General features: G+C 42.5%; 2 protein-coding genes across 2 annotated transcripts in view; both read left to right on the top strand.

The window, feature by feature from the left end:
• Positions 1-22,619, top strand: part of LOC141145590 (E3 ubiquitin-protein ligase TRIM39-like) — a 278,243-nt gene extending 255,624 nt beyond the window's left edge. Inside the window, exon 2 of the mRNA XM_073632417.1 lies at positions 19,465-22,619. The gene's annotated coding sequence lies outside the window, so the exon portion shown is untranslated. The remainder of the gene's footprint in view (positions 1-19,464) is intronic.
• LOC141145589 (E3 ubiquitin/ISG15 ligase TRIM25-like) lies at positions 16,429-22,619 on the top strand. The gene has a single exon (XM_073632415.1). It carries the CDS (start codon positions 16,680-16,682, stop codon positions 18,279-18,281), a length of 1,602 nt encoding a protein of 533 aa, XP_073488516.1. The 5' UTR covers positions 16,429-16,679; the 3' UTR covers positions 18,282-22,619.
• Positions 22,620-23,279: the final 660 nt, after the last annotated feature.

The following is a 23,279-nucleotide window of genomic DNA, read 5'->3' as shown; positions in this document are numbered from 1 at the left end:
TAGTTCATCCCTTGCTGTTCTAAATAAATGGAACATGTATAATCAAGTGCATATTCAGGAATCACTTTGTCTTTTATGAGATTAAAGTTCTTGGATTGTATGTTGCTGGTGAAGCTAGGTCTGGACATCAAAGGAAGACCGGATTCAAATGTGAAGCAGCCACTGATAAGAAGTTTGCTGATAGCTGGTGAGTTATCTATCGCTTAAACAAGTTTTCATTGATAGTGCAGATGCTGTTTTTCATTTACCATAGCTATTGTATATACTGTATAGTGTCATCAGTAGCCTTGTTATCACACCAATCATGCAGTTCATATAGAGCAATAAAGTCTATCAGATAACAGGTGTTTGTATGATAGTGATTTCCTACATTACCGCTTCCTTTCGCTGTGTAGATATGCTGACCAGTATTTCCTGTGTCACTGGTGGGCAGGATTACTCAGCCGCGTCCTCACTTCTCATACACAAATCTGTGTCCCGAGATGGAAAGTTTGAACAGGACGCTGTGTGATATACTGTGCGGTATACTCCATGACTCCAGCAGTATTGCAGCGGTATGGCCAGGGAAGTGTCAGCAGAGTATGTATGTACCCAGCACTCAGTTTGCAATTCTCCACATCGCGTTTAGACCGGAGAATCGCTCAGGCGGCGTCTCTGGGTCGTGATGACGTCAACGCGTTTCGCAACGGCGTGTCGTGTAGCTTCGTCTGGACGGGGAGGGGACAGGTGTACACCTCTCCCTTTTATTCTATCGAGGTGAGGCCACCCCTCCTAATACTGATTTCTTCAAAAGATAGTGGACAGGGGCAAGCTAAAAAGAAGCTCAGATGTTCATCTTCTATGTGTTTGTTGTCAGTCTATGTCTTCCTAATAAAGGTAATTGATACATATTGACAATCCATCACTGGTATACGTATACGTTACCTCTAGCAGGGCTCCTCCTGTCTCTTATGCCCCGTACACACGAGCAGATCTTGGATGATTTTTCCGATGGAATTTCGCTCAAGCTTGTGTTGCATACAGACGGTCACACAAAAGTTTGTGGAACTTTCGACCGTCAAGAACGCGGTGACGTACAACACTACGTCAAGCCGAGAAAATTAAGTTCAATGCTTCCGAGCATGCGTCGAATTGTTTCCGAGCATGCGTAGGAATTTTGCGCGTCGGAATTGCTAGAGACGTTCGGAATTTCTGATCGGAACTTTTTCCGACCGAAAAATTGAGAACATGCTCTCAATCTTTTGCTGGCTGGAATTCGGCCAGCAAAAGTACGATGGAGCATACACACGGTCGCATTTTCCGACCAAAAGCTCTCATCGGTCTTTTGCTGGCCGAATTTCCGATCGTGTGTACGCGGCATTAGTCTGCTGTTAGATCGACGTTCTGTGTGTGAGAAGTGCCATGCTTCTGGGGGAAGGATGTGCTGAACTTCTATAATCTCTGCTATGCCTCCCTACTCATCACCTGCCCACCAGTACACAGGCACAGCCTCCTCTCCTGTATTACCACATCCAATGTCTGTGAGCTACTGGGGCACTACAAGTCCCAGCATGCCAGGAGAAAGGGACAGCAGCAGTGTGTTCTATCAGGATGATTTTTGGGTGAAAAGTTCTATTGTGTGTGTATATATATGTATACTATGTATGTATACTGTGCATTTGTGTGTACACCAGGGGAGTCCCATCCATTAGGGTGCTGCCCCCTCTATCACGCCACCCCCTATATGTAGAATGGATAGATTCATGCATAGCATAAATCTATCCATGGCCATTGTGGCCACCCCCTATTCGGGCATCCGGCTCCTTTCAGGACACCGGGCGCCTGAATTACAGCGGTGGGGGGGTGTTTTTTTAAGCACCTGATTAAAGACATAGGCTCTAGTAGGCTTCAAATTAATGTGGCCTCAGAGTGCAGAGTGCTCGGAGCCCATCCAGGTGTGTTAGAAAAACAAATTAATATTTGCTTTTCTAACACTGAACTACCTCTCTGCCAATCAGTAAGTGCGGGTCTTATACCCACCACGTGATTGGCTGAAAAGACAGGCGCTCCTATTGAAAGCCTAGCAGGAGGAAAGAAGAGATGCAGGGAGTAAGCATGGAGGACACAGCTCACCGCCACCCGACCCATACCTTGCCCCAATGCCCGTCCCACATCTCACTGCTGTCACCCGCTGCCTGACCCGCCACCAAGATGGGGTAAGTGCTGGTCAGACAACAGGTGTGGGTGCTGGTTAAATGCCGCCGGGGGGGTCACAGTGGCTGCATTTGATGGGCACAGTGGCTGAATTTGATGGGCACAGTGGCTGCATTTGATGTGCACAGTGGCTGCATTTGATGTGCACAGTGGCTGCATTTGATGGGGCACAGTGGGGCTGCAATTGATGTTTTTTTTCCAGTATTTTTCAGCATTTTTCCCATTTTGTTTGCGCCTCCCCCAAAAAAATTTGAGCACCAGCTGCCACTTGTGTATACTGTATGATCAATGTGTGCCCACTGCTGCTCAACAGAAGTCGCTCTAACAATCCCATGCCCGTGAAAAATCCACTTGTTGCCATTCGGGGCCATCTGAATAGTGCTCTGCTGAGCCCGGCCTCGGATCAGGCAGCAGAGCAGGTCTGGGTGCATGCCTGTGCGGTGATATCATGGCACACATCAAGCATGGCTTTTATTCACATGCCCCACTGCCAGGTCTGAGGCCAACCACAGCAATTCACTATTTTGCTGGCTCTGCGACTCATTTATGCAGTTCAGAGCCTGCAACAAGTGGATTTTATTTAAACACCTTTTTCTGCCAGCTGCCTACCACACCAAGTACCAAGGTGCAAAGGTGTGTGAAAGGGGACACTGATAAAAGGTGAGGCTGGGGGCTCTGCCATAGGGTGGGACTCTGGGGGCTCTGCCACAGGGTGGGACTCTGGGGGCTCTGCCACAGGGTGGGACTCTGGGGGGCTCTGCCATAGGGTGACACTCTGGGGGGCTCTGCCATAGGGTGACACCCTGGGGGGCTCTGCCGTAGGGTGACACTCTGGGGGGCTCTGCCGTAGGGTGACACTCTGAGGGGCTCTGCCATAGGGTGAAACTCTGGGGGGCTCTGCCATAGGGTGAAACTCTGGGGGCTCTGCCGCAGGGTCAGACTCTGGGGGGCTCTGCTGTAGGGTGACACTCTGGGGGGCTCTGCCGTAGAGTGACACACTGGGGGGCTCTGCCGTAGGGTGGCACACTGGTGGGCTCTGTCGTAGGGTGGCACACTGGGGGGCCCTGCCGTAGGGTGGCACACTGGGGGGCCCTGCCGTAGGGTGGCACACTGGGGGGCTCTGTCTTAGGGTGGCACAATACGGGGCTCTGCCGTAGGGTGGCACACTGGGGGCTCTGCCGTAGGGTGAAACTCTGGGGGGCTCTGCCATAGGGTGACACTCTGGGGGCTCTGCCGCAGGGTGGGACTCTGGGGGGCCCTGCCGTAGGGTGGCACACTGGGGGGGGCCCTGCCGTAGGGTGGCACACTGGGGGGCTCTGTCTTAGGGTGACACAATACAGGGCTCTGCCGTAGGGTGGCACACTGGGGGCTCTGCCGTAGGGTGGCACACTGGGGGATCTGCCATAGGGTGGCACACTTGGGGCTCTCCCATAGTGTGGCACTCTGTGGACTGTGATATATAGGGAGAATGTTGGGACTTTGAGGTAAGGGAGGACTCTGATGTGAGAGTGGCGCTCATCCTGACTACTGTACTCTATATGTTGTTTTGTTTGTTACTTACCCCTGACCCCTGTACTCTATACATTATACTGTACATAGACCTGACCAAGGTGTTCATTGTCTCATCAGTTGCTGGTTTTAATTAAGTTCTTCTGTAATGTTCCCTCAGTAAGCCAAAAATATCCTTTTTTTTGTGCATAAAAAAACATATATAATGGAAACATTTATTTAAAAAACAAATGATCCTTTGACTGAGATTCATTTGTGTCTGAGATTATCAGCTGTGACCAGGGCTTTTTTTCTCGGAGAATAGGTGCAGGAACTCCCCCCGTCTGAGTCACCCCTTGTCTCTGCCCCCTACCCACCTCTGACCACCGTCCCTTGATTCCACCCCCCCTACCCACCTACCAGTACTGCCCCTTTTAGAGAATACAGAACCAAGTATCATTTTGTGGTGCTAAATCATTCGTATGGAACATGTTAATGATAAAAAGAAAAGCAGTGAAATAGATCCCCTGCAGCCAGGAACAACAGAATCCCAGCAATAGATCCCCATACAACAATAGACTCCCCCAGCAACAATGGACTCCACCCCAACAACAATAGATTCCCTGCAGCAACAGTGAACCACAACAAAATATCAAACCCAGTAACAAAATATCCACCCAAGCAACATTAGACCCAGCCCCCCAGCAGCAACAACAGATCTCCCAGCAGCCAGCATCAATAAAGCCTTCAGCAGCCAGTAAAAATAGACCTCTCCCTCAACAGTAGATCCCTTACAGCAACATAGGACCCCCCCAGCAACAATAGATTCCCCATCGGCAACAATAGACCCTCACACAAAATCAGATCCCCACCAGTGACAATAGATCCCCAGCAGCCAACATCAATAGACCCTCCAGCACACCCCTCACCCCATGCTATTACATACATTCAGTGCTGGAGGTGCCGGAACTGCGTTCCCCCGCGTTCCCGCTGAAAAAAAGCCCTGGCTGTGACACAGTAATTAGAATTTTATGGGTACAAGGTCTGTGGTATGTTTGCATTGTATACAGCAGATGCAGATTCTGTTCAATCCTTTTTTTTTTTTTTTTTACAATCTTTATCAAACATTTTTAGAAAAATTTTTTTTTTATAAAACATATACACAGACATACATTTGTCAATAGTGTGTTAAGTTTTCCTCTATATTTCACATTCAGATCATTTTATATAACCCTGTGAACTTCGTTAGCTCCAACCGAATATGTTACTAGATACACACTACTACCCCAATCCCATCCTACCTCACCAGTCGCACACAACCACAAATCACACACCATTCAAATATCCATCACACAAAAAAAAACAAAAAACAAAAAAAAACAAAAAAAAACAAAAAAAAAAACAACAATGTACCCATCGGAGGAGATTCTCCCGATTCCTCCGTCTATCCAACATAATATTTGCTCTATCTGAATCCCATATTTCCATCAGCTACAACGACGCTGTTCTATACTCTTCCCACATCATTCATGTAGTTATTATTTATATCCTTCCATTATCATCCTCTCTTCTAAAGAACGCATCACGCCCATTTCACACTCCCACTCTTCTATGGAGGGAACTGTTTTATTTTTCCATTTTCTGGCTATAACGGTGTGTGCAGCAGTTAGGAAGTACCTCAAAATTCCCTTTTTTATATTTTTCACCGATCCAGGGATCATTGACAATACTGCCACATATATATCTGGTTGTACATTTAACCCTGTTGCAGCCCTATAATTTAAATACTTTTTCCCAGAATGATTGAATTTCTGGACAGAAGTACCAAATATGTGACATTGTGCCTCTTGCTACGCAGCATCTCCAACATCTATCTGTATTATCCGAGCTTATTTTATTCATATCCACTGGACACCTATACCATCTGGCTAGTATTTTATAATTTCTTTCTTGGTGTCCAGTAGAGATTGATAGTTTATGTGTTAGTATAATTGCTTTTTCCCATTTGGCTCTGGGGATGGTATTCCCTAGTTCTTCCTCCCATTTTTTTATATAATGTATCCCTTCCTCTTTATTCTCTGAGATTAAATATTTATACACAACAGATAGGGTATGTGTAGGTCTCTGCTTCTGTAACAATATTTTTTCTAACCCTATCAATGGTCTATTTAATACGGACTCTTTCATCAAAGAAGAAATGTATTGTTGGAGTTGCCCATATTGCATCCATTTCTTTTTATGTTCGATACCAAAGGCATCTAATGGGGGGAGTCTATTTCCATCCATCGTTTCTACTATTCTCGTATCATCCTGCCTCTGCCATTTAAGAAAGGTCTTGGCTTTAAATGCAAGTGGGAATTCCGGGTTGCTAAAGAGGAGGGTCATTGGACCTCTCAATGTAGATCCTATCCCCCTTTTTATCAAATCGTCCCACACTTTCAAGGTTGTTACTACCAAGGAGGGCATATCCCCATCCCGGGGTCTACATTCCTTCTTAATCCATGGTAATGATTTCAGTTTTATATCTGTGACTTCTTCCTCCAGTTTTACCCATTGTTTACAGTCTATGTTATGGAACCAATCCACAATCCTGGTTATAAATATTGATTTAAGATATACCGATATATCTGGGAAAGCTAGTCCTCCGTCTTTTTTTAGCCTATATAGTGTTTTTCTATTAATTCTGGCACTCTTATTTGCCCAAATGAAACTTCCTATAACTTTACGAAATTGATTCAATAAGTTTATTGAAGGATATATGGGTATTGTCTGAAATATATATATAATTTTGGGCAGTATATCCATTTTTATAATATTTATCCTACCCATCCAGGAAAAGGTCCCCTTGTCATAGTGTTGTAATGTCTTTGTTATTTTGCGTACTAATGGGAGATAATTAAATTCCTGTAACCTATTCATCTCTCTAGGGATAAAGGTTCCAAGGTATTTGATTGCCTCTGCCTGCCATTTAAAAGGAAAGTTTTTTTTAAGAAGCTCAACCATAGCATTTAGCAGAGAAATATTTAAAGCCTCAGATTTATTATAATTCACTTTAAAATTACTCAAGTCGCCAAATCTTTTGAATTCTGCTATTAGGTTTGGTATTGTCACCAACAGATTTGTAATGTATAATAACAAGTCGTCTGCATATACTGACATTTTATACTCTATCTCCCCTACCCTAATGCCTTTTATGTCATTATTATTCCGAATTGCTATTAAAAGGTGTTCCATAACTAATATATATAAAATTGGGAATAATGGACATCCCTGTCGAGTTCCATTAGTGATATGGACTATATCAGATAAGTCACCATTTGTCCGTATTCTAGCCACAGGGTTGTGATATAGAGCCATTATTTTATCCAACAGTAGAGGACCAAGCCCCCACTGCTTTAATGTCTCTTTGAGAAAGCTCCATCCCACCCTGTCAAATGCTTTGTCGGCATCTACTGCCAACAGGCAGGAAGGAATGGAGCCTCTCTGGGCATACTCCATCAGTGTCAATGTTTTTAGAGTGTTATCCCTCGCCTCTCGTCCCTTTATAAATCCCACCTGGTTTAAGTGTATATGTGCTGGTATTATTGGAGTAAGTCTGTTGGCGATAATCTTCGAATATAGTCTAATATCAGTATTAGTCAAAGAGATTGGTCTATAGTTACCACAAATAGAATGATCTTTTTCCGGCTTAGGTATAAGTGAGATATATGCCTGCATACTATGCGAGACAAAAGGTAGAGAGGTAGATACTGAATTGAAAGTTCGCTTGATAATAGTAGTTAAGACTTCTTTAAATATTTTATAGAACCAAGGAGTAAAACCATCCGGGCCTGGACTTTTTCCTGGCACTAATGAATCAATTACTTTTTGCATTTCTACCTCTGAAAATTCTTGTTCTAGCTGTTCTATTTCTGCTGTTGCCAATGATGGTTAAAGCCGTATCTTTTATATATCGATGTGTATTTTGTTGAAATCTTTCAGGATCACTATTTGCTAATTGGTTTGGTAAATTACTGTATTTATTGGCGTATAACACTCACTTTTTCATCAAGAAAACCAGGTGCAAATAGTGTGTGCGTGTTATACGCCAATACTTCAATTTTAGCTGCCTCGGAGGGGACAGGGAGGGGGCAGGATGAGCACCGTCAGATTACATACAGTGAGAATCTCCTGTTTACTTGGCATCCTCTGTAATAGGAAGTCTTGTCTCCTGGGCCACCATTGGACCACTGTTCTGTCTATCATAGGAAATTCTCACTGTATGTAATCTGTCGGTGCTCGTCCCACCCCCCTCCCTTTCCCCTCTAGGCTGTAGATGGGCATCGATCAGACAGCACTGATGGCAATGGTGAGGCTGCTGCATTGAAGGCATTGGTGAGGCTGCTGCATTGATGGTGAGGCTACTGCATTGAAGGCAATGGTGAGGCTGCTGCACTGATGGCAATGGTGAGGCTGCTGCATTGAAGGCATTGGTGAAGCTGATGCATTGATGGCAATGATGAGGCTGCTGCATTGAAGGCATTGGTGAAGCTGATGCATTGATGGCAATGGTGAGGCTGCAGATGGGCATTGATCAGGCTGCATTGATGGCACTGGTGAGCCTACAGATGGGCACTGACCCTTATTTTGTTCCTTATTTAAAATGTAAGATTTTTTTCCTGAAACTTCCCTCTTAAAATGAATGTGCGTGTTATACCCCTGTGCGTGTTATACGCCGATAAATACGGTATATAGACTATTGTAAAAAGTCTGGAATGTTTTTAGGATACCTTTTGGGTCATAAATCGTCTCATCATTTTCTGTCTTAATCTTAACAATTGATGATGTGCTCGATGACGTAAAGCTCTTGCCAAAAGTTTACCAGGTTTATTACCATGCTGATAGTATAACGTACGGTTTTTGTCTCTAATATGTAGTGTCTGTTCATTTAGTAAATTTTGTAGTTCTGTTTTCCTTTCTGTTAATTCTAATAATTTTTCTCTAAGTGGATTTTGTTTATGTTGAATTTCCAATTTTGGTATCTCCTTCAAAAGTTGGGTCACTCTATTCCCTTTTACTTTTTTAATCTAGCCCCATGTTTTATAAATAAGCCACGAACTACACATTTCAGTGCTTCCCATTGAATCGGTAGGGAAGTAGTATCGTTTATATGATCTTTAGAGAAATTCATTATTGCCATCTTTTCCTCTGAAACGCATACCTCATCATATAATAGATTATCATTTAATTTCCAAGTACCTCTTGTACCACTCCCTTTAGAAATAGCAATTACCAGAAATATTGGCGCATGATCTGACCATACGGCACTACCTATTTCAGAGGAAGACGTCACAGCTACTCCCAACTGATTTATCAGAAAGAAATCAAGTCTATGATATGTATCATGAACTTTAGAATGGAATGTATAATCCCTTTCGAGGGGATGAAGCGCCCTCCATATATCAACCAATTGGTGTTTAGCCATCATTTCCTTAAATTTTCTTTTGTCCTTAGCCTTCTGTGTTACTGAGGTCGCTGTAGTGTCCCTATCATTATCAAGAATAAAATTAAAGTCTCCGCCTATTATCGTGATCCCTTCCGCTTTTTTCCATAAGATCTGTTATCAATTGTGTTCCTATTCTAGACTGTCCCTGATTAGGTAAATATATATTAATGAATGTATATTTCTTACCATATATAAGGAGTTTAAGAAATATTGCTCTACCATCTCTATTCCTCCACTCTTCCAATATCTGATGTGGTAATGACTTATGTATCGCTATGGAAACTCCTCTCGATTTTGAATATGCAAAGGAATTATGATACCATGTATTATAATATCCCTTTTGTAGATTAGTTACATGATCTACCCGAAAGTGGGTCTCTTGAAAAAAGACCACACCCACTTTTTGTTTATGGAAAGAGTATAGAACCTGCTACCTCTTTGCCGCTGAGTTAAAACCTCTGACGTTATAAGAGCATATTTTTATTGAGTCCATAAAAAACAAACAAAAAAAAACTAACACTCACTCACACCACTCAATCCAAACACACAAACCTATCCACTCACTACCTACTCGACTCCTTTGAGTCTGACCTTACTAAGTAAGTTCCCTAAATTGGGGAATGAGAGGGGATCCTCCCAGGATTGAACGTGCCTGGCCCAGGCGATATTTGATTTTATAAAATAAAGAATGATTCCAAACAAACAAAAAAAAAAGGAATAGGGAGAGGGTGGGGAAACATGAATTAATATGTATTTTCCTTCCTAAACCCTACAATCTCATCAAGTAACCAGGAATATATAATAAATCAACAAGTCACATGTCCCTTATTGTTCTGAAGTCTCACAGAATAACCATTTCCCCACTCCCCCCCTATAACCAACAAGATTCTATTTACCATTATACAAAAAAAAAAGGATATAATACGTTTATCATATTATTATACATGCACCAAATTTATAGTGTGTTGGTATAGTAAAAAAAAAAAAAAACAACAAAAACCCCTCCCCCCAATCCCTTCCCAAGTGAAACCACCATTAGTGCCAATCAAATATCTAATATTGGTGCCTATACATAACCCCTCGTGTGTAAGTAGTGCCACATGTAAAACATACTTTTAGCATATAACATATGATCAATCTCCTACTTATTCCTAAAGTGCAAGAAAAAAAAAAATAAAAAAAAAATAAAAACCCCTCCCCCCAATCTCATCCCTAGTGAAGCCACCATTAGTGCTAATCAGATATTTATTATTGGTACCTATACATAACCCCTCGTGTATCAATAGTGCCAAATGTAACACATACTTTTAGCATATAACATATGATCAATCTCCTACTTATTCCTAAAGTGCAAGAGAAAAAAAAAAAAAACCCGCCCCCAAACCCTTACCCTGTAATTCGTTTTTAGTGCCAATCAGATATCTAATATAACCCTTATATCGTTATGTATCAGTAGTGCCAAGTGAAAAAAAAATTATCGAAAATATACTTTTAACATCTAACATATGAACAATCTCATACTTATTAAAAAAAAAAAACACAAACCCCTACCAAACCTAGTGAGTTTATGTGCTATTCAACTATCTAGTGTTGGTACATATACATAGCAGCTATATCCCATATAGCCTTAGTGCCAAATATAAAAAAATTATCAAAAACATATTTTTAACATATAACTTATGATTAATCTCAATCACATACTTATTCCTAGAGTGCAAAAAAAAGAAAAAGAGAAAAAAAAAAAAAAAAAAAAAAAGGGACGCCCCCATTCCTCCCTCCCACCACCACTGCCTTCTATCTTCCTCTATATTGTCTCCGATCCAATCCCTGATATAGATGTGGCCAAGCCGGCAAATCGATCAAAGGCAGTTGCAAATGACTCAAAAATTCTGGAAGATCATCAATATCTAGAAAAATCATCTTTTGGCCATTTTGATGAACAATGATCTGGAAGGGAAAACCCCCTCTATATAGGATTTCCCTTTCCCTTAACATATCCAATAATGGTTTCACTGCTTTTCTTCTTATCAACGTATACTTTGACAAGTCCTGCAAAAATATAATCTGGGCACCCTCATATTCAAAATCCCGATGTCGCCGTGCCACTGCCATAATGCTTTCTTTGACCTGAAAGAAATGCACTCTACATATCACGTCTCTAGGTTTTCCTGAATCATAGACTTTAAGACCTTGGATTCTGTGGACTCTGTCGATCTCGAGTTCAGTCACACTTGGACATTGTAGCAATGAGTTAAATATACCTTGGAGAGTTTTCTTAAGATTTTCTGCATTCACAGTCTCTGGAAGACCTCTAACTCTTATATTGTTTCGTCTACTTCTATTTTCGAGGTCATCCGTGGTATTTATTATATAGCTTAAATATCGATCGTGTTCTAACTTTTTCTCTTCTAGTAATAACAATTTTTGATCCATAGCTGCCATTTTAGTGTCCATGTCTGTGATCCTATTTTGTGTGTCAGTCAGCGATGATTTCAATGTTTGTAATTCAGACTTATATGAGGATTCCAGTCTGTGTATATATTTGTCCATATCTTCTCTAGTTGGTAGAGTTTTTATATATGCCTGTAGATCCCATATGGGACCACCTTCTGCTCCCTCCATATCCATCATAAGATGGTGTGTGTTTTCTCTGGGGCTGTTACTTGTTCTATGCTCTATTTCTCTAGCTGGAGATGAAAAATTTAGTTCAGTTAAAGTAGAGCTGTTTTGTTGATCTTGTGATTGTTGGAAAAAACCTTTAATATCAGACTTTTGTGCTGATGCAGGTTTGTGGGGATTCTTAGTTGTCCCCCCTGATGATCTATTTTTGTTTTCTGGGTATGCGTGCTTTTAGGAGGCATATTCTACTTAGAATATTTAACAATAAGGGAGTATAGCTCTCACATATACCCCCTTCTTACTTCAACATGGAGCAGAAATTTGGTTTCCGTTGATGTTATTATCCTTATATACAGTCCTGTATTTTCAAAAGTTTCATCAACCTTTATACATATGTTAATATTTCCATTAAACCTTATTTCCACTGATCTATATAGCCTCCATCTAGGGTCTGTTAGAGCACAAGTGTTATTGCTTTACTTTATATGCTGAATCTAATCCAGAAAAACGTTCATCAGATATTTATATATAAAAGCCGCCTTTTACCTTTTGTTTTAACCGGGTCTCATACCTCTTGGAAGTGTTGGTGGTAATCCCTATATGCACCCGGGAAAAACCACACTACTCCCCGCAGCAGATATGAAGGCTCCTTGAGAAATATTACAGGGTTCAGCCTATTACAAGGTAACCTCCCCACTGCTCTCCGTGGGACTCGATTCCGTATGGACACGCTGTCCCTCTCTCCGCTCGGTCCGTGAGGTTCAACTCCCCCCGTATATCTGACTGAGCTCGATGGAACTCGATGGAGTTCGACGGGACTCGGCGGTACTCGGCTCTACTCGTGCTTTCCCGGTGGGGTTCGGATCCGACCGCTCACTCTCACCACCTCCTCCTTCCGTCCTCACCACCCGTATACCCCGCAGGGTCTCCAGGCGATCGCCCTAGCTCACCAGGGGTTTCCAGATTCAGTAGTGCTCCCGTTAAGCCCCATACGAAGACATTAGAAGCAGAAGCAGCTGATTTAGGGGATTGATTGAGCAGCATGCTGTATGGGAGGATCGGGAGTGTCTAGGGAATCATTAAGACTTGCTGCAGCTAATTGCTTGGGCCAGGGGAGCAAACTGACTGCACGTCCATCCCAGTCAGTTCCTCCTCCCCCCTCTCGACAATATCTTTCTTGACCACTTCCACCTCCCTCTCTGCCACCATAGGCACTGCCTCTCTGTTCAATCCTCTTTTAACACTCTCCCACTGGTCATGCCCATTGTTTGCCATGGTGCACTATGTATGCCGCAGGTCATCATCTCCCTGGTAGGGGTCCCAGTGCAGTATTTTGCCCAAAGGCCCATGATGCTGTTAAGGTGCCCATGAGAGGTTCCTGGTGAATTTACTGGGTCACCAGCTCTAAGTCTCCTGCCACTCAGCATGTCGCCGAGCTTGGTGCCCCTCCCCTCAGTGGGTATGCCCACATTCATGTTGCGTCAAAAAAAGATGGCTGTCGCATGATGGCCATCTCTAAGCCTGGGGGCCCCATAATCTCCTATTGCCCAGGGGCCCCATGAGTTGTCAGTCCGCCCCTGGGAGAGTGATAATGTTTGGACTCTGCTCCATTTTTTTTAACACATAATTTTATATTGTTTGTGAATATTTTGTCTGGGAATATTCTGTTATAAGTATACAAACTGCTTATGATCTTTGTAATAATAAAGTTATATGTGGTTAAACTTATCCTGTCTGTTTGTAATGTAATAATCTAATCTGGAATGATAAAAGTGTTACTGTTTTAAACAAGGTTAGGACTGTATGATATGTTAAATACAGTTCTGTAAGCAACACCTTATTTTCTGGCAGTGCCCCTCCCGAGACTAGACTCTGGAATCTGCCCCTCATTGTAGCCTTTCATTAACGAGCCTTTGCGGGAAGCCCTTCCTATTAACTCTCACTGTACCACATGTTGGGGTCTTCCTCCGATGAAGATGTATAAAAATTATCCACATATAAATAGTATCCCTTTCCAAGGAGTGGATAGACTTGCTCCCAGAAAACTTTTCCGCTGGCTCCAATGTACTCTGGGCATTCAGGCGGATGCAGTTGGGAGTCCTTCCCTTTGTACACCAGGAAGGCGTAGATTTACCCCGTGGTTCGGTCACAAAGTTTATACAGCTTAACCCCATATCGGCCCTTTTGCTGGAGATAAACTATTTGAAGCCCAGCCTGCCTTTGAATTTGACTAGGGACTCATCCACAGAGATATTCTGGTCAGGGGTATATAACTGGGGGAATTATTCAGACAAAACATTTAGAAGTGGCCGAATTTTAAATAATTTGTCATAAGATGGGTCATTTCGGGGAGGACATCAGGAGTGTTGTCATTATAGTGGAGGAACCGCATAATCATAATGTATCTTGACTTTGGCATAATGGATGAGAAAATTGGCATGTGGTGGATGGGGTTGGTGGACCAATAGGAGTATATATATATATATATATATATATATATATATATATATATATATTTTTTTTTTTTTAGTCCCATGTTGAAAGTTGGCCTAAATTTTTTTTTTTAATTCCCCCACAGTAAGTTCTCTCAACTCGAAGGGATGGGCATAACTAGAACCAGGGTTGCTTGCTATGAACAATTGTGCATAGAGGTTGCACTGGGCCACGATGGAAAATAGTAGGTCTTCAGTAAAAATTTTATTTAAAATCTATAAGGGCAAAATGATCGGTTTTCACCTGGATACCTGGCTGGGCGGTGAAAGGGGGGAGGTTTGGTGCTCCTGAATTGGGGGAAAGCCACAGAGGGTTTTAAAGGCCATAGAGAAGGCTGGCATGGGTCCTAACCCTTTGGGGCTGAGATGACACCCCATTAGTGCTTGGTCTTTGCTGCAGTGGTACTCAATTTCTTGTGGATGGCACTGCGCTTGAGGTGGATGGCACTGCGCTCGAGGTGGCGGGCACTGCGCTCGAGGTGGTGGGCACTGCGCTCGAGGTGGATGCCACTTCTCTACTTGTAGGAGGCTGATGCAGCCAGAACGCCTTCTTTTCATTGGCTCAGATTTTGTAGCAGACCCACTGCTTAAAACGGGTTCATATGCTAAATCAGAATTGGACACAGACTCAGAGAGCTCTCTGCTGCTCTCGTCGCTCAGGCTAAAAAGATGGTATGCTTCCTCACTGGGAATTTTTTTTTTGCCATACTGGTGACTGTGGGCTGTGGTGAGATAGGGACACTAGGACAGATGTGGCTGCACTGATGGGTGCTGATGAGTGTGTTCTAATGAGGCTGCACTGATGGGTGCTGATGAGGGTGCACTGATGACTGCTAATGAGGCTGCACTGATGGGTGCACTGATGGGTGCTGATGGGGGTGCACTGCTGGGTGCTGATGAGAGTGTTGATGAGGGCACACTAATGGGTGCTGATGAGGGTGCACTTATGTGCACTGATGAGGTTGCACTGATGTGCACTAATGCACTGCGGCTGCACTGATTAGCTGCCACTGATGTGCACTGATGGGTGCACTGATGAGGTTGCACTGATGTGCACTAATGTACTGCTGCTGCACTGATTAGCTGCCGCAGATGTGCACTGATGAGCCGGCACTGACGGGCGCTGATGAGGATTTACTGATAGGGTGGCACTGATGAGCACTGTAGTTGCACAAATGTAGCACTGATGGGAAGTGTAATGGCACAGATGGCACTGTAGGGCACAGATGAGCTCTGTAGTGGCACTGATGTGGCACAGGTGGTACTGACGTGGCACTGGTGTGGCACTGTTGACACAGATGAGCACTGTAGTGGCACTGATGTGGCACTGACATGACACTGGTGGCACTGTAGTAGCACCGATATCACAGATGGGCACTGTAGTGGCACTGATGGGCACAGGTGGCACTGATGTGTCACTGGTGGCACTGTAGCGTCCCAGGTGGCACTGATTTGGCACTGTATTGGCACTGAGGTGGCACAGGTGGTGCTATAGGGCACTGCTGCGCACAGATATAACAGCAAAAACTCACAGTTGGCCCTCCGACTTCTCTTCTCTCCACACACGCTGTATCGGCGTGAGGAAAGGGGAGTTGGTTGGCAACAGGTTAAAAGTGAATTTATCCTTCAACTCTGAAAAATATTTTGTTTTGCACAGAACATCTAAAACACATTAACTTGTAACCAGCTATTGGCACGGCATTACTAACTCAGTGTTGGTTTTGTCTGAAGTCCTTATTTCCAAAAAATGCAAACAAGTCTAAAGCCTCATACACACAATCGGATTTTCCGACAACAAATGTGTGATGGCAGAGTTTTGTTGGATAATCCGACCGTTTGTACTCTCCATCTGACAATTGTTGTCGGAATTTCCGACAACAAATGTTTTATAGCATGCTTTCAAATTTTCCGACAACAAATGTGTCTTGTCGGATTATCCGATCGTGTGTACACAAGTCCGTCTGAAAAAAATCCAAAGTACAAACACGCATGCTCCGAACCAATGCTAACCATAAGACAACATTTGCAGAAGTTGCCCAAAGGGAGGCGCTAAAGAGCTGAAAAACCACGTAGTTTTGTGTATGTTGGCTGAAAAAGTTCTGCCGTCTGTATGCAGAACAAGTTCACAGCCAATGCCCTTCGCACAAAATTCCATGGATTTCTCCGATGGAAATCTGATCGTGTGTACGAGGCTTAACAGTCACTACAGCATGTGACCAGAACACTCCCGTGTACATAAATATCACTTCATCTTATAGACCTTCACTTTGTTCACATACTTCCTGCAGATATCAGTTAGAAGATCAGATCAGCCCCACCCTGTGCTGAGAAATGTGAGACGTGTCCTCTGGTTTCTGAGTGTCGGAGACTTTCACTTTCATTTCTCTCTTCTGCTGTCAGTAATGGCGTCTGCTGATGTGAGACAAGAGCTGGACTGTTCCATCTGTCTGGAAATCTATAAGGATCCTGTAATACTGAGCTGTGGACACAACTTCTGCCGGGTCTGTATTGATCGTGTGCTGGATGAAGAGGGATCTGGAGGTTATTCATGTCCTCAGTGCAGAGAAAAGTTCCGGGATCGGCCTGTACTGCACAGGAACATAACACTACGTAACATAGTGGAGGCTTTCCCATCTACTCATCCAGATCAGAAGAAGACTGGAATCTTCTGTACACAATGTATTCACTCTCCTGTACCTGCTGTAAAATCCTGTCTGATGTGTGAAGCTTCTCTGTGTGATAATCACCTGAAAATCCACAGCAAGTCACCAGAACATGTCCTAACTGATCCCACCACTTCCATGGAGAGCAGAAAATGCTCCATCCATAGAGAACTTCTTAAATATTACCGCACTGAGGACTCTGCCTGTATCTGTGTGTCCTGCAGTTTGGCTGGAGAACACCGGGGACACAAGGTGGAGACTCTGGATGAGGCCTCTGAGAAGAAGAAACAGGAACTGAGAAATGTTCTGCAGAAACTGATGACAGAGAGAGAGGAGACGGAGAAAAGAGTCCAGAGTCTGCAGGATCGCAGGAGAAAAGTACAAGAAAAATCAGCTGGTCTAACAGAGAGAGTCACTGCCCTGTTCATAGAGCTCAGGAGACATCTGGAGGACCTGGAGAAGAGAGTCCTGAGGAACATCTCCAGCCAGGAAGAGCGGATCTCATTGTCTGATCTGATCCATCAGCTGGAAATAAAGAAGGAGGATCTGTCCAGGAAGATGGAGGACATTGAGGAGCTGTGTAACATGACTGACCCACTGACTGTCCTACAGGAATCAGACACAGGGGACTTGTGTGATACTGAGGAGGGAGATGATGAGGACAGAGAGAGACATGATAGACTCCTCCATGATGGAGAGGATCTGGATGTGGCTGGAATCTCACACACATTACACAGAGGGTTATCTGATATGATAAAAGGGGTAAATGTATTCTTCTATATACCGGAAGCTTCAGACATATTACTGGATGTGAACACAGCTCATAATAATCTACAGATATCAGATGACATGAAAACTGTATGCTGGTCAGATATAGAGCAGAATCGTCCAGAAACATCGGAGAGATTTCAGTCATGGGTCCAGGTATTAAGCAGTCAGAGATTTTCCTCGGGGCGACATTACTGGGAAGTGAATGTCAGTGAGTCAGAAAATTACAGAGTCGGGATGTGTTATCCCAGTATGGAGAGGAGAGGAGGAGGAGAAGGAGATCAGGCAGGGATTGGAGATAATAACAAGTCCTGGTGTTTGTACAGGTATAGTGGTCTGTGTTATGTAAGACATGACAGTAAACGGATCAGAATATCTCCCAATCCCTCCAGTAACAGAGTCAGGATCTCTCTGGATTATGAGGCCGGGCGGCTGTCCTTTTATGATGTGTGTGACCCGATCCGACACCTCCACACCTTCACCACCACCTTCACTGAGCCCCTCCATGCTGGGTTACATCTATGTGTAGGAAAAGGTCGTATAAAGATCTGTGGGAGGTCAGGAGACGTGTAAAATGATCATATTACAGGAAATCTGAGCTGAATCTGGTGAAATCTGGTGAGAAATGTCAATCTGGTTCATAGGATGACACAGTTTGTACAGATAACGTATTTCTTCAATCGGTGGATCTGGAAGATCTCAGCAAAGGAGAGTCTCCTCCATCACTTCCACATCCAATAATCAAATGGGGGGATTTTGGGGGTTTATTTAGTGTTCAGCTGACCATACACCATACAATCTGATTGTACAATCTCCTTTAGATCTACCATCAGCTATGTTGTATACGGGCCTGTCTGATTTTTAACTAATTTAAAGCACTGTTTATCTTTATATGACATCGTTTTGGTAAAGATGAAGGAGATTCGGTTGTATAGTGTATGGTCAGCTTTACATTTACCAAAAATATAACACCCATACATTATCCATTCATATTGTATCCAGGCAACTACTGGCACTACATAGTTGATGGTAAATCTAAAACAGGTTGTACAATCAGATTGTATAGTGTATGGCCAGCTTTAGGGGTTATGTTAAGGTTAAAGGTTACATTTAAAGATATTAAAGATTCATTTAAAGTGTTTAAAAAATATATAAATAAAAGGAAAAACTTTTTATTTAAATTTTAAATAGAGTGTGGAAGGCGTAGAGCCCCTGTCAGATTTTTATTGCTGTCTGTGCCACCATTAGGGAGACTCACCCTCTCTATTTGTCCTGTTTTATTGATATCACAGAGAGTGAAAGAAAATAACTAATTCTGGGTTGTCACCAGAACAGGATTAAAGGGGAAATCTTCCATTGGGGACACTAGTTCTGGTGACACCCCAGGATCCTCACTTTGGAAGGATTTCCTCTCATTTCCTGTTTGGCTATGGGACAGGAAGTGAAGGGAAATCTCCCCAACAAAAACTGACAGGGGTGATTCTTACTTTATCTCTATCTCTCACTCTGTCCAAAAAGAACAAAAAAGGTTTTGCCTTTTGTTATACTTTAAGGTTTGAGGATGCGTTTAGTGTTAGGTTTAGCATTTTGAAGTGTTTATTTTCTGATTTTGTTTCAAATATATATAAAGACAATCTTTTTTTTTTTTAGTTTTGATAGAGTAGAGAAGGGTTAGAACCCCGGTCAGTTTTTTTTACTGCCTGTGCCCCAATTGGGGAGATTCCTTTTCACTTCCTGTTCCCAGAGACACAAGAAGTGAGAGGAAATCTCTCCAAGGTCAGAGGAATTCTCCTCTTCGATCGGTGTCACCGGAACACATGTCCCCATGGGAAGATTTCTTCTCATTTCCTGTTCCAAGTTAGGAAATATCTGATTTCCAGCACTTTCTATGTCAGGGGTCACCAGGAGAAATAAACAGAGAGAATCTCTACAGGGGGGGGGAGACAGCAATAAAAACCAGACAGAGGTTCTAACCATTCACCCCTATATCTAATACTATGAACAGTTTTGAGTTTAGATACGTTTAGGTTTAGAAATCAGAGACATGTGGGGAGAGACTTAAAGTACGACTAAATGGATAATCCGAACCAATGCTAACCATAAGACAACATTAGCAGAAGTTGCCCAAAGGGAGGCGCTAAAGAGCAGAAAAACCACATCGTTTCGTGTATGTTGGCTGACAAAGTTCTGCCGTCTGTATGCAGAAAAAGTTCACGGCCAACGCCCTTCGCACAAAATTCCCCGGATTTGTCCGATGGAAATCTGATCGTGTGTACGAGTCTTTGGACTAAGATTTCAATGCTTCTGCTGGGAGCTTTGGGAATGAATTCCTCCCCAGTGTGTGCAGCTACAGAGGTCAGTGGGGGATTGTTTGCTGCTTATGAAGAACGAATGTATACTTGACTTGATTTTTCTGTAACATATAATCATTTATTATTAATACTTTGATAAATTAGGCAATTTTTGTCATGGAAATGATTTAATCATTTATTAGAAGTGAATATATTTATAATGAAGGTGATATAGTGGATCAGATACTTTACAGTGTGATTTAGGTTTTCTGTTTGTCAAAGATGAACTCCAGGCCAACAGCTGAATATAAATCTGAAATATAAATACATGAAATGTTTTATAGGATTTTTTTATTGAGTTTAACCAGTTTGTGATCTCGGCACCACTGCCAGACAGCCCATCCAGGTGACCTCACTTTTCTCTACTGCAGTTAAATAATACAGCTTAGTCTACAGTGATATAGCTCACACTGATGAAGTCATCACTCTGCCTTCTCCTCCTGTGAGCATGTACATGTAGGTGTCTGACAGCTCTGTTTAAGGTAACAGGGCCACGATTGGCTCAGAGTGCTGCCCCTCCCTCTCCCAGTCTGAGTTCTGCTGTACAGGAGATAAGTTGAGGTAATATCAGGACGGGTTCAGGTATTTCTGGTTGTTCTGAATAAAAATACATTTCATGAATGAATGAATACATAAACAGATTATAGGGTGTTGGTGTTTTACACCTGTCTGGAGTTCAGCTTCTCCTGACATTTGTAGGAGATGGTTGTACATTATAGGACATGGTGGAGAGTTGTCCATACTGATGTGTATATGAATGTTGGATAGATTAAAATGGAAGATCCTTATATAACAGACAGTCGTGTATAGATATGTCTGAGGGGTGATCTGTCTGCTTTTCACATAACAACCAATCACATTCTTCTTTTTATTCTCCAACTATTACTAAAAACATAATGCCTGACATCTGATTGGCCGATAAGGGCAACACAGAGAACTTTCCTTTCAGCCACTTTGTAGACTTGAGACCCAAAGTAAATGTTACTTTCCATGTTATAGGCAAAAATCAGACCACCGAGCAATGAGGAGAGATAGAGATGTGCAGATCACATTATATTACCGTGTTTCCCCCAAAAATAAGACATACCCATAAAATAAGCCGTAGCAGGATTTCTAAGCATTTGCGCAATATAAGCCCTACCCCGAAAATAAGACCTAGTGATAGGCGTGGCTATGCAGCGTCCCCGCGCGGAGTGGTAAAGAAGATGGGCAGCCCTTCTCATCTGCCCCATCGTGACAGCTGCCATCTCGGAGGTGACCGGAGAGGTGCGGGCAGCTCCATCAACAGGGTCGGCTCCCCCTGTCAGGTCCCGGTCGTTCTGTGCGCTCTGCAAGCTGAGGAATAGAGGGAGACATAGAAAGTGAAAGTCTCCTCAGTGAAGTGAGGAGCAGGACGCTCTGCTTTAGGTATTGTGTGTCCTCAGGGGAAGAAGTAAAGCTGTGGCTGCCGTTTTACTCAGCACCGTGGGGTCTCTCTCCCCCGGCACCAACCAGCAACAGTCTGTGGGTCTCTCACCCCCCCAGAAACACCAGTAAAGCTGCTGCTTAATAAAAATAAGACATCCCCTGAAAATAAGCCATAGTGTGTCTTCTTGAAGACGGTGTCCTATTTTCGGGGAAACACGGTATGTGATAAGATCAGAGATAATATTTGTTAGGTATCTCTATTTGTGATGTCATGGTGATGTCATAGTGATGTCATGGTTTTGCTGTCATTGGCCCCATTGACTTTGATGGGAACGTGTAAAAACATATGATACACACATTTTTCGACCCAAAAAAACACACAATTCTACCCCACAGAAGCTTCTGGTGGCACTTCACTCCTAAAACATGAGAAGAACACAAGAAAAAAAAATCCCCTCAAAATGGCTTCCATACGCTGCGTTCACGTGTGATTGGGGCTTACAATGATAAAGTGTGACGGTATAAAGGAGGACTCCTCTCAGATCCAGAATCCTCTGTAAGGTCCCATTCATACCTGAGTTGAGTGTCTTTGGTCATTGTTTGGTCATTTGTTTTTGTGGTGGCATAGGTGTTCTAGCACATGTTTCAGGCTTAATACACATTTCTCATTTATTATGATGTTTCATATATTCCTATAGAGTTTACTTTACCATTTTTGGATCAGTATTAAACCATTGTTCTTAGTCTCTCTGGTTAGTGAGAAGCTCCTCTCGGGGTATTTGTATGACAAGTTATAGAACCTCTGATGTATCTGGTCCTGCTCAGTGATATTTGGACCCCGCGCTGTGATGGGTCGTGTGTGACTTTCAGCAGCTCAGGTGATGACAATGTAACAAACGTCTTGTCCTAAAGTATCTGATAACAGAGAAGAATAGACGGCACTCACCTATATAACAAATATACAACAAATGACACATAACAGGAGCCAGGATGATGGATTATTATCTGATAGATTTAGATTTTAGAATCTTTTATATTTCTTCTCTTTATAGTGTATTATATATTCCATATCATATAAAGAATATATCAGTAAATCTCGGTGATGGTTCCTATATCTGTATAAATTCACCAATAAAAATATCAGAAGACATTGTTGTGATGTGATGTTTGATATTCTGTGACAATTGATGGCTGTACAGGTCAGGAGGTGGTAAAGGAGATAAAAAGGGACCATTGTCTCCTGAAAAACCAATGGAAACTATTGAGAGATAACTTTAAATAGAAAACGTTCTTTAAAATTCCTTTGGGGTAAACCTAAAAGGCAATTGCCTACAAAATTTTGTCAAAAAAAGAAAATAGAAATTTCAGACCAAATTCACTGAAATTAACAAATCAGTCTTACTAAAAAAACAATTGGGTCCATCAGAACATAGCTTCATAATATACAGAACACTATAGTAGACATGGAACTGTTCCCTAAATGGCTGAATAAAGTTATTGAGGAAGCTTCGTAGCCAGTGAAAATTGTTGGCTTAATGATGTATCAGATTTTTTTTCCAATATGGAACCCAATGTTGAGGGGGTACAAAGGCGTGTTATTATTATTGTATAATTTAATTATTCTGCGCTCACCAAAAACTAAATATGTGAAGATTTGATCAAAAATTTTAAAAATTGTGTATATATTTATATACAAAAATGTATATAAAAAATATTATACAATTCATATGTGATTTTTTTTTTTTGTGTGTATACATGCAGCTATCTGAAAGAATTAAATATTCAATTCCCAAGCATATATATATATAAAAAA

Source organism: Aquarana catesbeiana, linkage group LG05 (genome assembly GCF_042186555.1).
Source record: "Aquarana catesbeiana isolate 2022-GZ linkage group LG05, ASM4218655v1, whole genome shotgun sequence".
Lineage (NCBI taxonomy): Eukaryota > Metazoa > Chordata > Amphibia > Anura > Ranidae > Aquarana > Aquarana catesbeiana.
The sequence above is the reverse complement of the archived record's forward strand: the minus strand, read 5'-3'. Positions and strand labels throughout refer to the sequence as shown.